The 15,578-nt window shown below is 39.0% G+C and overlaps 1 protein-coding gene across 5 annotated transcripts in view; it reads left to right on the top strand.

Annotated features, from left to right (window-relative positions):
- The window catches only part of PRMT8 (protein arginine methyltransferase 8), a 70,855-nt gene extending 58,540 nt beyond the window's left edge, over positions 1-12,315 (top strand). For all 5 annotated transcript variants that reach the window (XM_030040905.2, XM_030040906.1, XM_030040904.1 and 2 more), the window contains 3 exons: positions 3,153-3,303; positions 8,743-8,864; positions 10,693-12,315. In XM_030040905.2, coding sequence (XP_029896765.1) covers positions 3,153-3,303; positions 8,743-8,864; positions 10,693-10,776 — 357 coding nt within the window. In that variant the 3' untranslated portion in view covers positions 10,777-12,315. The remainder of the gene's footprint in view (positions 1-3,152; positions 3,304-8,742; positions 8,865-10,692) is intronic.
- The last annotated feature ends 3,263 nt before the right edge of the window (positions 12,316-15,578 follow it).

Consider the following 15,578-nt stretch of genomic DNA (forward strand, 5'->3'; position numbering starts at 1 on the left):
GTTTTTGGGGGGCTAACTGTTGCATTTGTTGGTCTCCTCAGAACTGCATGCATGTGTGCAAGTGACAATATACATCATTTTCTCAATGCTTGTCAGAAAAGAGGGTTTGGCCCTTTCTCCTTTCCCTAGCAATTAATTTTATTTCTCAGCCTTCAGATCAATCCCTTTCCTGAACCTGGCAATACTGCTTGGACCAATGCCACCCGTCCTCCAGCTTCTACATATATCAGTTACCTGCTATGATTAGTTCTGCCTTCACCATCACATCCTATGTTGGGGTGACCATTTGCCTCCTTGTCCAAACCAAGACAGCTGGTGCAATGAAAGAGAGGAAAGGGGGGGAACCCCAACTTCAAATCCAAAACCAACCAACCAAGCAAACAAACAAACAAACAAAAAACCCCACCAAAACCAGACATTCACTGAGGTTTGAATCTTTAACTTATCTCCATGCTCACACAATCCTAGCTGAGTAAACTGACTGGCTGGGAAGAGAATCAGAAAAGATGTGCGGTGACACTTTAGAAGCAATCTTAATTATGATTTCCGTGAGGAAACGGGTCAGGCAGCAAGTCGGCAATTTCCCATCAGCAAACCTGATTCAGGGCTGTTCCTCTCATTAGTTAGGTTGCCTTCAGCTCGGGTGATACCATTCAAACAAGAAATACATAGCAGCTGGCACACCGCATCTCAACCTCACTTCATCACCCCTGTGATTTCTAAATGATCTTCTATACATCATTTGCTCAGTCCGAAAGCAATTTGTGCCACAGGACAGCCCAAGAACCATTCTTTATGCACTGAATGTAAAAACTGGACCTCTATCGGTCTCTGCAACAGGGACATGTAGCATGGGTTCTCTAATGCTCTTTCATGCAGTGTCAGCCACAGTCCGGACCTCCTTATTTAGCTGATAATTCTGACACTCCAGTTGTTGCTCAGCTTAACACTTCTTTTTTTTGGTTTTGTATGATTAAGAGCTGTCTTTTGATCAGATCCCTGCTTAACTATGCCCATTTTGTTGTTTGGAAATCTGAATGAAATCTGATAAATCATGACTTTGCCACTTATTTTATGCAAAGATAGCATTTGTCCCCTGTGCTGTTAGCTGTAATTAACATTCAGTAAGCAGTGACATTTAATATAAGAATATATAGGAGCCAGAGTGCAATTCAAAGAGGTCATCAAAACAGGATCAGGCCAGTTTCAAAACTATATTAATTAATTAAAAAACCCCACATTTTTCTCAAATCTTGCATAGTAAAAAAAGCATGTTTCTGACCTTAAAAAACCGACTGCAAAAGTGGCCACCATTTTATCCAGCACATTTGTTCAATATTTCTGAGCTTTTCCCACTAACTTCTCTAATAAATATATTTCCTACTGCTTTTGATTCCACTTTACCCTGCAGAGCCAACACAGCTCAGAGAGAGGGAGCTAGATCCCTTTCATGTACCTCGTCTTCGGACTTACTTCACAATTTCCCCACAGTGATACCATGAAAAAGCCACCAAAAATTACAGAAATCTGCATCTATCACCCACCAGTCCAGTCTAGCATGTCAAAGCAAATTTTGCAGGCTGCTATGGAAGTCTGCCAGGAGACTTCAGAAATTCTTATTCCTAGTATGCCTTTTTCTTTTTATCTTCTTATGAGGAAAAAAAAAAAAAAAGAACAATATTTTAAGGCCATCCCAGCTTTAAATGACCACTTATAAACATGGGTCACTTATAAACACCAGTGACTCAGGGTGCCATTGCAATGTAGTAGAATAATTTTCATTTTGGTTAAGTTATTCTTGAACAATGTTGCTAATTAGACAGGCTTCTGTAAATCATCTGACCATAAGTTTTTCAAGTCTCAGAAACACATGGTATGTGGTCCATGCAAAGACCTCAGTAACTGAAATATGGCTGCATCATTTGATGTCTATTTTTGAAGACTTCTCTTAGATTATAGACGGCAATTGCTAAAAGAGCCCTTTCTTGTGCCCTAAAAGAGCCCTCTAAGGGACATTCTAGACTCTGCTCTCTGTTTTTGCAGCGTGAGGCTGATGTAACGCTGGTGAGGTCAGTGATATGATTCCTGGCTTATGTTGGTAGAGTGGAGGAAATTTGGATTTCTGCCTACAAAGCTTCTATTCCTCTGTATGCATGAGCAGTTTTGTTGTTCATACTGACTTTCGAAATAATAGAGAGAAAAATATTTTGGGGGTATCTGGCTCTTGCGAACTACACCCTGACAAGGACAATAAGGACAGTGAAGCCCAATACACTTAGGAGGATATCAGAAAGTGCACTGATAGGAAACATTTCCCATAGCATTAGAATACAATTAATAGTATTTATTTCAGACTTCACATCCTCCTTATCATGACTACGAGTTTTGGAAACAACCCAGATAAAAGCGATACCTAGCTGGGAAAATCAGATCCACCTAAAAAAACTCAGTTTAAGCCTTGAACAGTGAGATTTAAATATTGATGGAAATAAGTAATCTTGGAGACTACATCATTGCTCCCAACTACTGCAATCAAGCCATAGTACAATTTACACGATTTGCTTCTGTCTAGTTCAAGAGTAAGATCCCTGTGCTTACTATCTGGAATTGGTTATCTGACACAGGACTAGAAAGCATTATCAGCAAAAAGCAGGTCCTGTCATGCCTCAGATGTTTTGACTGCTTGACACAGTCAAAGCACATTCCCTTCCAGAGGTGCTCAAACAAATCAGAAGTTTATTTTTATTAAAAACTCAACTGTGCCATCTTTCCTCATGCTGACAGTCCCTACTGATCGAAGGTCTTAGAACTGGGACCTATATCTCCATTTCAACATCCATTGTGCCTATATTTGTCAAAGCACGTTTTTACCTTGATTTCCTCCAGCTCCCGCAGCCCCTCCCTGCCATTCCCAAGGACACACGCTCTCCTGTGAGTGCCCTCTCTTACCACACTCTGTCAACTTAGATAACGGGATCATTTGCTGATGATTTGATATATTCAGATGTACTATTGATTTCTTACACTGTTAAAGGGCTGCCAGTTGTCTTGTTGCGGATTATTAAATAAAATGCTTAAGTACATCACTTAACACTTACCTTAGAGTCACAGACATCTGCATGTAAATGTCTTTTTCTTTCTCCTCAAAACAGGAAGTAGATATTTATACAGTGAAGACTGAAGAATTGGCATTTACTTCTGCATTCTGCCTCCAAATTCAGCGTAATGATTACATTCATGCCTTGGTCACCTATTTTAATATTGAATTTACAAAGTGCCACAAGAAGATGGGATTTTCTACAGGTAATCTGTATTTCTTTTAATTTCATTTCTGTTGCTATCACTATATCAGTGCTACTGGCCAGGTGGTGCAGGAAGGTTTACTGTACCACCAGGTTTGAATTTCAGTGACAACAATTGTCACTTTGGAGGAGGTGAGCAAGATGGGGAAAGGACAACTGCTTGTAGGAATTCTGCAAAAACAGAGGCAGGATTTCACAATGGCTACCAAGCTTAAAGCTCAGCGGGAATTATGACCCAGGAGTCTATGCCCGTCACCAGTTATATCTAAATCCTGTGTCAAGTTTCTCAGATTAGACAGGGAATTGTTGGCTCAGAGAGAGATAGCAGCTCTGCATCCTAGTTTCCCCCAGATCTGAAACTCAACAAAAGCTCTTGCTTGTCTCAGAGTCTAGAACAAAACCATCGTTTTTTTTCCAAGATATAACCACACTCATACTGCTTATGTAAATTGGCTCTAATAACCCAAATGTAAAACTCTAACTTACCTCGGTGAGCAGATATTTAAAGGAATAACTCCATTCCTGTAAGGCATCATTTACCAGAGTGAATAAACCAGGCAGTGTTGCAAGAAATGTAAAAACTTCATGACTGCTTTAATGACAAGAACAACAAATTACACTTGGTGCTGGTTAAAGTTAGCACCATTACATAACTCAAACAGGTGTAAATGGGACCTGATGTAAGTTAAATATGATTGAAATCTCTTTTTTTCTCCCTTCACAGGAGCTCTCAATCCTTTACATGAGATTCAAATCTCAAAGTACTTTGTTAGAGTACTTATTTATATTTGATTCTAGAAGTATAACCATATGGATGATGTTATTTGGTACCTCATATTCTTATGTATTTCAGTAACCATCTTTCCCTGGTCATTCTATAAATGTGTTATACTATAGTATTTTCCACACCATGATAGGCATCAGTATACGCTGGGAAACAAAGTGTAGCTAGGGAGACATGAACAATCTGTGGGGCACTACAGTGGTATCCTGAAGGGCTAATATTTCTGAGTTCGTGCTGAACAAAATTATCTACGGTGGAGAACACTTTAGGTTTTAGGCATTTGTTTTTTCCACAGAAGGCTGATTTTTTCAGCAGAAGGCAGCCCATTAATCTTTTCTAAAAGGTAAAATAGTCAAACCTCCAGTTCTCTGTAAAAAATAGCTTTGAATGAAGGGTGTAGTTACTGTGTTGTGATGTTAACTGAAACCTACCTTAGTAAAAGAGGTCTACTTATATTGCCAGAACTACCTGAAAGGTCTTTTATATCATTGAGAATGTGGCTTCATCTGCAAAGGAATAATGGAATGTGTTTCTGTTTTATGTGTGCATATGAACATACATGTTTTAAGAAACATCTGTTGAATAGACTAGGATATTTGATTAATGTTTTCCAGTCAAATGTGTCCCATCAGCAAATCTGGCCCTCAAACCCAGCCATTCTTTGCTTGACTCTTAGACATCCCTGTGAATAGACATCAAAAGTGGCAAGGAAAAGGACCCATTATGTTATTGCAAGGAGTTGCTTGTCTGCAGCGTAGACTTAGACTTGCTCCAGTATCAGTATAGAAAAAGGTGGCTGGGGTAAGGACTTTCTTACCTCTTCTTGCCTCTTGGGTGCATGGAATAAAGAGGGCTCACTCAGGCACTTAGACAGAAAATGTTCTGCAAGACCACCACAGGTGGGCTTAGCGTCCCTTAGCACACAGTAAGTGAGAACCTGAGGAAGGAGAGAGATTAAATAGTATTAGGGAAAAGAGGCTACATTTGGACAAAAGCCTAGGGCAAATACCAAGTATGCCAAACTTTCTTACAGAGACGTTTTTGCAGACCCATCTCAACTAGCAAATGTATGTGCAAGGTATTTTGTGCCTACCTGTCATAAAAAAGAGGGGAAGGGAGTCACAATCTCCAATATTTCTGAACCTCTATCAAGAATGGGGTTCATCAGCAGTGCCTGAAAACCTAGCTTCTCTGAACTATCTGTAGCTTCCACAGGCTGCTACTTCAGAGGTTCTGAATACTTAGTCATACACTCCCATTCTAGGATCCTTTCAGCTTTGATGACTTGCTCTTTCTCATTATTCTTTCTGCAACTAGATCTCTCTTAGCTGCTTGTGGCTGAGCCTCCTTGGAGGCTTGCTTGGAGAGGTTTCCTATGTCTCCAAATTCTGTCTCCTGTCTCTTGGCAAATGCTACATTTCTCCTATTGAATGCTTTTCTTTGCTTTATTGCCAATTCTCTGAACATCTTACTTCAGTAGCTAACTTCTCCAGCTGGCTGTATGGCCCACCAAATAAAAAAGGTTGGATGTCATACATGCAAAGGAGGAAGAGCTGCTAGCCAGATATCCATGCAAAGTGAAATTCTTAGGAGTTTTCAAGTCCATGCTCAAGTTCTTTGTGTGTTTTTGACAAGAGCTTCTTCTACAGCCAAAGGTCACTCTGACCTTCTTTGATGCAAATGAGGCTACAGCCATATCACCATGTATAGCAGATCTAGGGACCATTCTAAAGCCTGGGGGAACCAATTGGTTGTGACTCCTTTGCACAGTACTTGGTCCAGGGTTTCCTCTGGGTCCCATGTTGTGCCTCTCTAATTGCACTAAGACAAGGACTATTTATGTGGAGAGGTTAATTGTTATTCAAAGTATCTAAAATAATGGGAGAGGTGCCTTGCAGCCATTGGAGAAAAAGGTTTTTTTATACCATGAAACTGATAGTATGTGAGTTGTGCCTCAAGGAATGCCATCAGCACTACAGAACCTTAAACAAGTCCACAGGACCAGACAGGAGGCATCCAAGTATGCTGAGGGTGCTGATCAATGTCATCATAAGGCTACTCTCTAACATCTTTAAAAGGTCGTGGTGATGGGGGAAGGTTCTCAATGATTAGGAAAAGGCAGCTATCACACCCATCTTCAAGAAATGCAATAAGCGGGATCCATGGAACTACAGGCCAGTCAACCTCACCTCAGTTCCTGGGAAGGTTATGACACAAATCCACTTGGAAACTATTTCCAGCTATATGAAGGACCAGAAGGTGATTGAGAACAGCTAGCATGGCTTTACGAAAGCCAATTATACCTGACAAACCTGATTGCCTTCTAGACGACTAGCTGTGTGGATGAGGGAAGATCAGTGGCTGTTGTATACATTGACTTTAGCAACGCCTTTTATACAACCTTGCATAGCATCCTTACAGCTATATTGGTGGGATACAGACTGGATAAATGAACAATAACATGGGTGAAAAACTGGCTCAAAAATGGCTCAATCAGCAAAATCAAACCAGAAGCCAGTTATTAGTAGCAACCTACAGATGGCCAACAGTGAGGTCAGTATTGTTCCACATCTTTATTAATGAGCTGGATGGTGGGATAGAGTGTACTCTCAGCAAATTTGTTGAAGATCCCAAACTGGGAGGAGCATAGGCTGGAGAGAAAGGGCTGCTATTTAGAGAGACTTACACAGGTTCAAAATGGGCTGATGAGAACCTTATAAAGTTCAGCAAAGCCAAATGCAAAGTCCTGCAGCTGGGACCAAACAACTCCATGCTATTGCTTGGGCCAACTGGATAGAAATCAGCTTTGTTGGAAAAGACTCTTGGATTCTGGTGAGCAACAAACTGAACATGGGTTAGAAGTATGCTTTTGCAGCAAATCTGGCCAATCATCCTGACTTGTATCAGCATTAGTGTAGACAGGAGGTTGAGGGAAGTGGTTCTCTGCCTCTATTCAGCATATCATGATAAGCTAGGTGCAGAACAAGTTGCTTCATAAAAAGGTCATTTGGCCTTCTGTAACTGAAGGAGTGGACACCACTGTCTAGAAGACTGGTCTGGATTCTCAGCTGGTGTCTGTTGGCAAAGCTCTACTGAATTGAGTAAAATATCCAAGTTTGTAGGACATGAGGAAGTGCCACTTCACTGATATGTCATTTTTTTAATTATGAAGAAAATAAGTGTGTGATTTGGAGTGGACTTGAAGACCTGTGCCTACATTCCACACACACACTCTATTCATGGAGCACAAGTTTCCAGATATGTCAGGCTTTGCTAAGGAGAAGATAGCTCTGCATGAAGGCATGTGCACATGTACATGTGTGTGTACAAGACAGCAGTTATGATTTAAAATATAAGTTCAGTTTAGTTTTGGTCTAACATGTTTTCAGTTAGAAATTCTACAGAGGCATGTCCAAATGGAAAACAGATTCTGGATCTGAACTCCTGCAAGAAGATCTCTCCATTTAGCAATTGAGATTAACAGTCATTAAAACTGTCTAGACACATAGGCAGAAATTATCTGGTAAAACACTTCTCCTTTGGAAGATATCAGTTTGCCAAAACAGTTTCTGACAAAAGTTTGTTTATATCAGTCTTCTGATTCTAGAATTTTGGAAAAAAAGAACTGTTAAAAATTCCTGTCCTGACAGTTTTAAAAAAAGAGCTTCATTATTTTCCCAGTCACAAACAATTTCTAAAGCCAAATATTTTTTTGAAACATTGATGTTGAAATGAAATTAAATCATTGTTTTATTAAACAGTGTTAAGATATAATTAGCGTGATTTGATACAGTGGGCCCATGTCCGCATCAAAAAAGTGAGTGGGGAAACAAACGGAAGAAAAATAAATGTATCAATCAGAGGCTTTTTTGGCAGGTCAGGAAGTCTCTGAACTTGTGCAGCTATTCTTAGGTTCCTAGATGCTCTTAACTGCAAGAATGTTAGGAACAAGAAATAATGCAAGTTCATTAGGTACTGCTCAAAGATTTGAATTTAAATCAGAAATAAAAACAAATAAGTAAAATAAAAATCTGAAATAGCAGAAGGTCATCAAAGCGATTCTGCTAAGCAAGACTAGAAACTAATTTAGACCAGTATCCATCTCTGGCAAATTGCCCATAGCATATGCCTTTTAAAAAACCAAAACCAGGTCAAGGTGCAAGTGGCCTTTCCCCAGCTGTATCCTCCTGGAAACTATAAAATCTGCTGTTCTGGGATCATGAGTCAAAGGTTTCATCTATATCATTGTGATTAATAGTTTTTGATGAACCTTTCTTTCATGGTTTTGTGTAATTGTTTTTTGAACTAATTTAGACTTCTGACTTTCAAAGCACTTAGTGGTAAAGACTTCCGTCATTTGAGTGTGTGTGGGTTGAAAGGAAAGCATCAAAAAAGTGCCTATCATGCCCAGTAACCCCCTTTGTGGAATCCTTCTTGCTGGGTGTGATTCATATCTGACATATTCCAGTAAAAATCAGAAGACAACCCACTGACAGTCAATAGAATTGTGTTGTTGTAAAGCATGTTTGCTAATATAGTATATAAGTTAAAGCATTCTATGAGAAGAAAGGCTTTTTTCAATTGTTCCCAAGTCTTAATTTGATTTGTAAGACAAAGATGAAATTTCTATAAATAATACCCATATATATTTTTTAGCACCTGATGCCCCCTATACTCACTGGAAGCAAACTGTCTTCTACTTAGAGGACTATTTAACTGTGAGACGAGGAGAAGAAATCTATGGGACTATATCCATGAAACCAAATGCAAAAAATGTGGTGAGTCAGCATCACTGATTCTAAATCCAATTCTATTGATCACAAACTATAATCAACAGTAAATAAAATGCATAGAAGTAAAACAATGAGCATGCTAAAGGCTCTAAATTCATGTTTATTAGTAAGAGCTCTAGTCACAGCTTCACCAAAGCTGGTGACAGCAATGATAATGCAGTGCTAATGTTACAGAACTCAGCCTGCAAACAAGCTAGCATGGGAAGGAAGAAATGATTCAAGTACATCACCAAGTCAGCTGCGCTCTGCAGTCAGCTTGGCTCACATTTTGTGACACAAGTAGGCAAGGGTCTCTTCATACTGTCACTAAAATCAGTGGTAAAAGATCCCTTCTGCCAACACAGGATGATCAAGAGTAAGTACTTCAGTTCCACATCTATAGCCAGATTTCCCACTCAGTGCCCAAGAACGCTTCTTTAGGAAATTAAGTAACAGATTTCTGCTTAACATCTGTATGAACTCACTCATCAAATGTACTTGAACTCACTAATCAAGTGATAAGGTTGTTTAAAAATAGTGGCTTTCCACAGAAAATACAGTTATTTTATTTAAGGCTAAAGCTAAAGCACACTATCATGACTGGTGAAAACATCCTCAATTTCTCTGCTATGGGCAGAATTCCTCACCAAGTATGTCAGTTATTCAGTGCTGCTTTTAACTGTAAGGAGACTGAGACGTGGTCTGATGGACAACCCATGCCTGTATAGAAGAGCAACACATGAGAAGTATGGCTTCCGGGAAAAACAGTGGCACCATTTTCTGCCAAAAACCTTGAGCAGAATCTCTTCATTTTCAATTACAACATACAGCCATTAAAATAACCTGGTTATAATCCATCCATGCCGTTATTGTAACTGTTGAAATATTGCATTTGTTGAGTGCAGCAAATCTTAACATTTCATTGCATTAATTTCTTGCATTACTTTTCCTTTTTCATACCACATACAGATTGGGTATGGTTTTCATAGTAGTGTTGATACAGGGAAAGAAATAAACACAAAATAAATTTGGCATTAAAACAAACACATTCACTCCTGAAGCTATTGCTTGCTGTGGAAGTAGAGGAAAATAGTCTGTTTCCCACCTTTATGTTGTCCTTGGGGGAATGGAACGTTTTCTTTTGAGCTGAATGTATCAATTTTCTTTTGAGGGAAAAATGAAGAAAATATTTCACATTTGTTTGCACAACTGTAAGCACCTGAATGCAGATTCAGGTGCTAAAATTAATGTGTTCTTGATAGTTATCAAAAGACAGAGATACCACCTTGGTTCAAAAGGATTTGTTAGTGTTTTGTTCTTCTGAAACACGAAGCCTTTCAAAAGCTTGTAGAGACAGCTTCGTTTTGTAGGGCTATGTAGTGCCTCTTTCCAAAAAACCATGTCATTGTAAGGTGAAGAATGACTGAGGGCTTCTCTACAATGGGAATTTTACTAGATCTGTTCTGGAATAACTCCTAGTGTGAAAGCCCTTTACCCTAGATTAAGAGCATCTCAATGGGGGATATCCTGAAAAAATTGTTATAGAATACATATGATAGCACAGCATTTCAGAAGCTTCCTAGTTGTAACCAGGACACTAAATCAGCCTTAAGAAGAATACACAAATATGCCCTAGACATCAGTTGTATGGTGAATGCTATTACACATCCCTGTATCACACTTTTTGGGTGTTAACATTTGAAAACAAAAGAAGCTGGAAACCACAGTAGGTATCTCTTGAATCTGCAGGTCTGTTCGACCTGAGCAATGATAACTGAATTCATACACTAAACTTTTGGTCCTACTTACATGTTACATTTAAATCTTTTTACAGCGTGACCTGGATTTCACAGTAGACTTGGATTTTAAAGGACAGCTATGTGAAATGTCAGTATCTAATGACTACAAAATGCGCTAGCAAGAAGCCTTTCAGAGAGATGAAAAGGAGAATTTTATCAAGTCCTGAACTGCTGAACTTCAAGCTAGGAACAACTGTTCACAAGATTATTATATTAAATACTAGAATGTTTACTCTGATGGAAAGTGGTAACCTGATCCTTCTTGCAGATAGTACAGGGGGCTGGGATCCCACTGTGAATGTACAGTATACAGAACTGTAGCTTTTGTCAAACATATAGGAAAAATAAGCAACAGTCTTGAGTGTTCTGGTTAACTTTAGGATGGCAGAAGATGCATATACAAACTGTACTACTTACTGTGAATTTCTGGTTCTTCCAAGCTTTGCATGTTAAAGATGATTAGGGCAGTTTTCTCACTATGAAAGACCACTACAGCACATTACTGTGATAGTATTACTGGACTTATATTCAATATAAATGAATATATATAGTGTACATGAGAAAAAAAGTCATTTCATAATAGGAATTTGTTTTGTGATTATTTAATTCTCATTACGCAGTTATGGCAAGATAATGATGTTACCTCTGGCACTACTCTAGGCAGTGATACATTCCATTAACTGTCCAAAGTTATAGCTTTGGTAAATATTCCATGCAAAGTGTAGATAAGAGCTGGGTATTTACAGAAAGTTCAACAACTATCTTTTTGAATGTCCTCTGGGAAATGTGGACCACTAGTTTTAAAATTCACCTTCATGACTGGATGTCTGTCAGAGCTTTAAAAAACATTAGCTTTTTATCCTTGAAAATATTCTGTGGTGAGTTTTTATAGCTGGATTTTGCATGAGACCTTCTGAAATCAGACGCCTAGTATTTAAATGTGACGAATGCAAAGTCTCTGAAATGGTGGGTAATTCATGTTTCTTGGCCATGCCTATTTCAGTTCTTTGCAAGATTCTTAATACAAAATAATTTTCAAAAAAATAGGAATTAGTGTTTCCTTTTGGTGATGTTTTAGATAAGTTTTAAATTGCAAATACTATTCTCAAGAGTGCCGTGACTTGCAGGAACAAGCTAATGTCTTTAAAAAAATGTCTATGGCTTCTGATACTACTAAGATGTCTGTAGCTTCCCCAACCCCTTACACCTTTTGTTTTTCTTACAATATCTCCTGCTTATAGTTAAAATATTAACTGCTTATAATTCTTCATACGTATGTATCAAGTCTTTTTACTATATGAATGTTGACCATTTAATCACATGTAATTTGTCAAAAAACTGCATCATCAGTCCTATCTACCCATTTTCCCATCTGTCTGGCATTAGGCACTAAATCATGTTCCATCATGTATTGGATGAGATTGACTAGGTTTTTTGCCTAAAAATCTTTTTAATCACCTGCAAATAAAGCATACTTGAAGATGTATTTTGCCAGTATTTGTCAACTTTTCACTTTTTAGAAACGTATTTCTATTGGTTTTCCCTTCACAAAAACTGTACAGTGCCTCCATTTTCTTATGGTCTAAAGATTATGGTCTAGGGATTGTATCAAATGGTATCTATGTAGAATGAAATTAAACTGTAATTCAGCAGTAAAAGATACGGTTTGCAGTGTAATTCATCACTGTTGTTTTAAAGTACTTTTCTTTCATTTTCTTGGAATGAGGATGAACAACTTTCCTCACAAAATGACTAGGATTTTATCTGTGAAATAGTGCTGTCATTTTCAAGGGACCAGTTAATAGCTAGGTCAGCTACTCTTTCAGTAATGGCCTGGACCAGAAAAATCTCTAGAAGTCCCTTTCCACTAACACTTCTGTGATTCTAGGACTTTAAGGTAAGGAATTCTACCAGATTTTTTTCTCAGCCCCCTCCATTTAGATACAGATACTCAAACAATGTTTTCATCTTCTCCTTTGCCAGTAATCACTGAGCTGACTGTAACTGAAAAGGAAAGACTCTTGCTTTGTTTGTCTAACTTACACTTTGACAGCACTTCAAACCATCCACTTCTCTTACCCACTGCATGACTCTTTAATATCTTTAATATTAAAAGAACAATGAAGAAGGAAAAAAAACACCCCACCTTGTTTAAAAAAAGAAAAGACAAATCACCAAAAAAAAAAAAAAAAGAGAATTCACAAGGGTCTGCCTGCCTTTACTGAGAATGTGTCATTTTTGCCCAACAGAAAGCATTGGACAAGAAGCAGCAAAGAAAATGTGATCAGAACAGCTCATTATCCAGTTTGAGAGGTATTTTAAGCACTGCTGTGTACTGTCCTTTCTGCCTCATCTTTCACCTAACGACTGTGAAACGTAGATCTCTCTTCAACAGTGGCCCCCTTGCCTACAAGTGCCCATTCACTTCAGTGTTGCAAGACTAAGTCCCTGCTGATATTGTTCATGGCACAGTTCTGGGGTGATGACCAGACTTCAGTCACATTCATCCCTGGGAAACTGGCTTATGCTTTTCTTCACGTCAAAAGCATACCACGTATTTCTCTGTCACATAAAGACCTGAGAGTGCCTACTGCAGTGCTGAGTATCTTCAAATCACAGTGATCAAAAAGAAAATTTAGGCTTCCAAGGTGTTACCTACCACTAAGGTTTTGAAAGCATCAATGAGTTCAGATACATAGGATCTGTTAGGTCAGCATTAGTGAAACAGATATGCAAAGAGCTTGCAGGCCAGGTGCAACTGGCTGACAGGCTTTCCTCAGCAATCCAGCAAGTCTGGGTAACTGCCACAGAGTCTGAGCCTAACCTTCTCAAGGCTTGAATAAGAAAGTCTATCATGGACTCCAGGGTTGAACCCAAGCCACTGATCTTCAAAGCTTTGCAGTAAATACTAATGACAAAATGACTGTTGACGTCTGAAACAGACATATGTTCAAAGCTTTTCTTTTCCTTCCCACTGACAGGTAATGGCTTTAAACTGAGGGTAGATTTAGATTAGATGTAAGGAAGAAGTTCTTTACTGTGAGGGTGGTGAGGCCCTGGAACAGGTTGCCCAGAGAAGTTGTGGCTGCCCCATCCCTGGCAGTGTTCAAGGCCAGGTTGGCTGGGGCTTTGAGCAACCTGGTCTAGTGGAAGGTGTCCCTGCCCGTGGCAGGGGGGTTGGAACTAGATGATCTTTAAGGTCCCTTCCAACCCAAACCATTCTGTGATTCTATGATCATGAGTTGAGGGTAGAGCATGAGAAAGAAACTGAAATACAGTATTTAGACAAAAGACTGTCCCTGATGAGTAACAAATACAGCACTGGAGAAAAGAGAAAGCAGATCGCTTCTGCCTTGACTCTAATCTTAAGGCAAAAGTATTAAAACTCTTCTCAGGGATTGTCCTGTCACTTGAAACCCAAAGCGGCATCCCCAAAAGCTAGATAATGAGCATGCCTCTAAAAGGCACAGTGCACAGTTCACACTTGCAGTGCTTGTAGGATTAGGGAGGTAGTCCCTAATGTTGAGGGCCACCCTGTGTTCCCAAGGTTCTCTACAGAACTGTATAGTATGACTCTATTCTCACATGCATTTCTTATTCCCAGCACCAACTAGCCCTTGCCAGATGTTATGAAGTTTCACAGGTTTGGTTTGCTTTGGTTTTTGCTGGGCTTGTTCTGGGGATCTGCCTATGCACAGAATTAGGTTTAGACCCTTTTTACACTACCTTAGGCTTTTAATAGGGGTTGATATGGTCCAGAATATAGACAAGAATATTACCTGAGACAAAGCTAGTTTGAAGAATCTTCTCAGAGATAATTTCTTACAGGTTTTGTCTTAAATTTAATATTAGTTCATACATTTATTTACCACATACAGATTTGATTGTAAATAATCAAGAGAAACTTCCTTCACTTAGAAGGTAATTTTATAAAGTATATATGGTATTCTATGTATATAATGAAGAATAAATCCCCTCTTTAAGAAGATAATCTAACAGTAACTCTCCTTTACCTGTAAAATACATCCCACACGTACTACTTACATAAAAAAATACATATATATGCTGTCATTTCAACATCTTGTCAATAGCATTATAAGTAAGTGGCCCAATTCATATGGATTGAACTCAGTGTAATAGAGGACAATCTGCCTGTGTTGTGTAATCAGTAACTTAAACTACTGTGCATACTGGTAAATGTAATGTGTTCTCTGTGAGCAGAATACACCACAAGCTTTTTTTTTTTTTTTTTTTTAAAGTGTAAATAACACTTAAGAAAGAAAGATTCACTTAACAAAAGCATGTCCCAGTGTCACTGGTATAATAGACAAAACAACACAGTATTATAATTACTTGCAAATTACAAAGCCCCATGAGTGTTACAGAAATGGGACATTGGCTTTTAGAAGGCTGCTGTCACTGGTGAGCATGCTTTTCTTTTGCAGGCAGGAGTAGCAGAAGAGAGGGGTGGGGAGGGTGGTGGAGCAGGAAGGCACCAGCGTGACCCACCTCGTACCAGTCTGTCAGGTCCCTTGTTGAGGGGCTCAGAACTCCTTTCTCAGCTGAAGAGATTACTTTAGCTGCAAACAATGACTCCTGCTGTATATGGAGAAGACGGGTAAGGGGGAAAAAAGAAGGCATTCAAAATGCAAAGGGGACACCAAAAACAGAGTAGCTGGAGTTATTTTGCTATAGAAACTCATAGAAGCTTAGAAGAATTTGTAATGGAAAAGACTTCTGGAAGTCTTTAGTGTAACTGCCTGCTCAGAGTAGGGCTAACTTTGGAGCTAACTCATGGTGCTCTGGGCCTTGTCCAGACAAGTCCTGAACATTTCCGAGAACAGAGACTCCCCAGCCTCTCTGGGCAGCTGTTAGTGCTGTACTAATCTTACAAGGGAACATTTTATGTTCAACTGGAATT

This window comes from Aquila chrysaetos, chromosome 17 (assembly GCF_900496995.4).
Source record: "Aquila chrysaetos chrysaetos chromosome 17, bAquChr1.4, whole genome shotgun sequence".
Lineage (NCBI taxonomy): Eukaryota > Metazoa > Chordata > Aves > Accipitriformes > Accipitridae > Aquila > Aquila chrysaetos.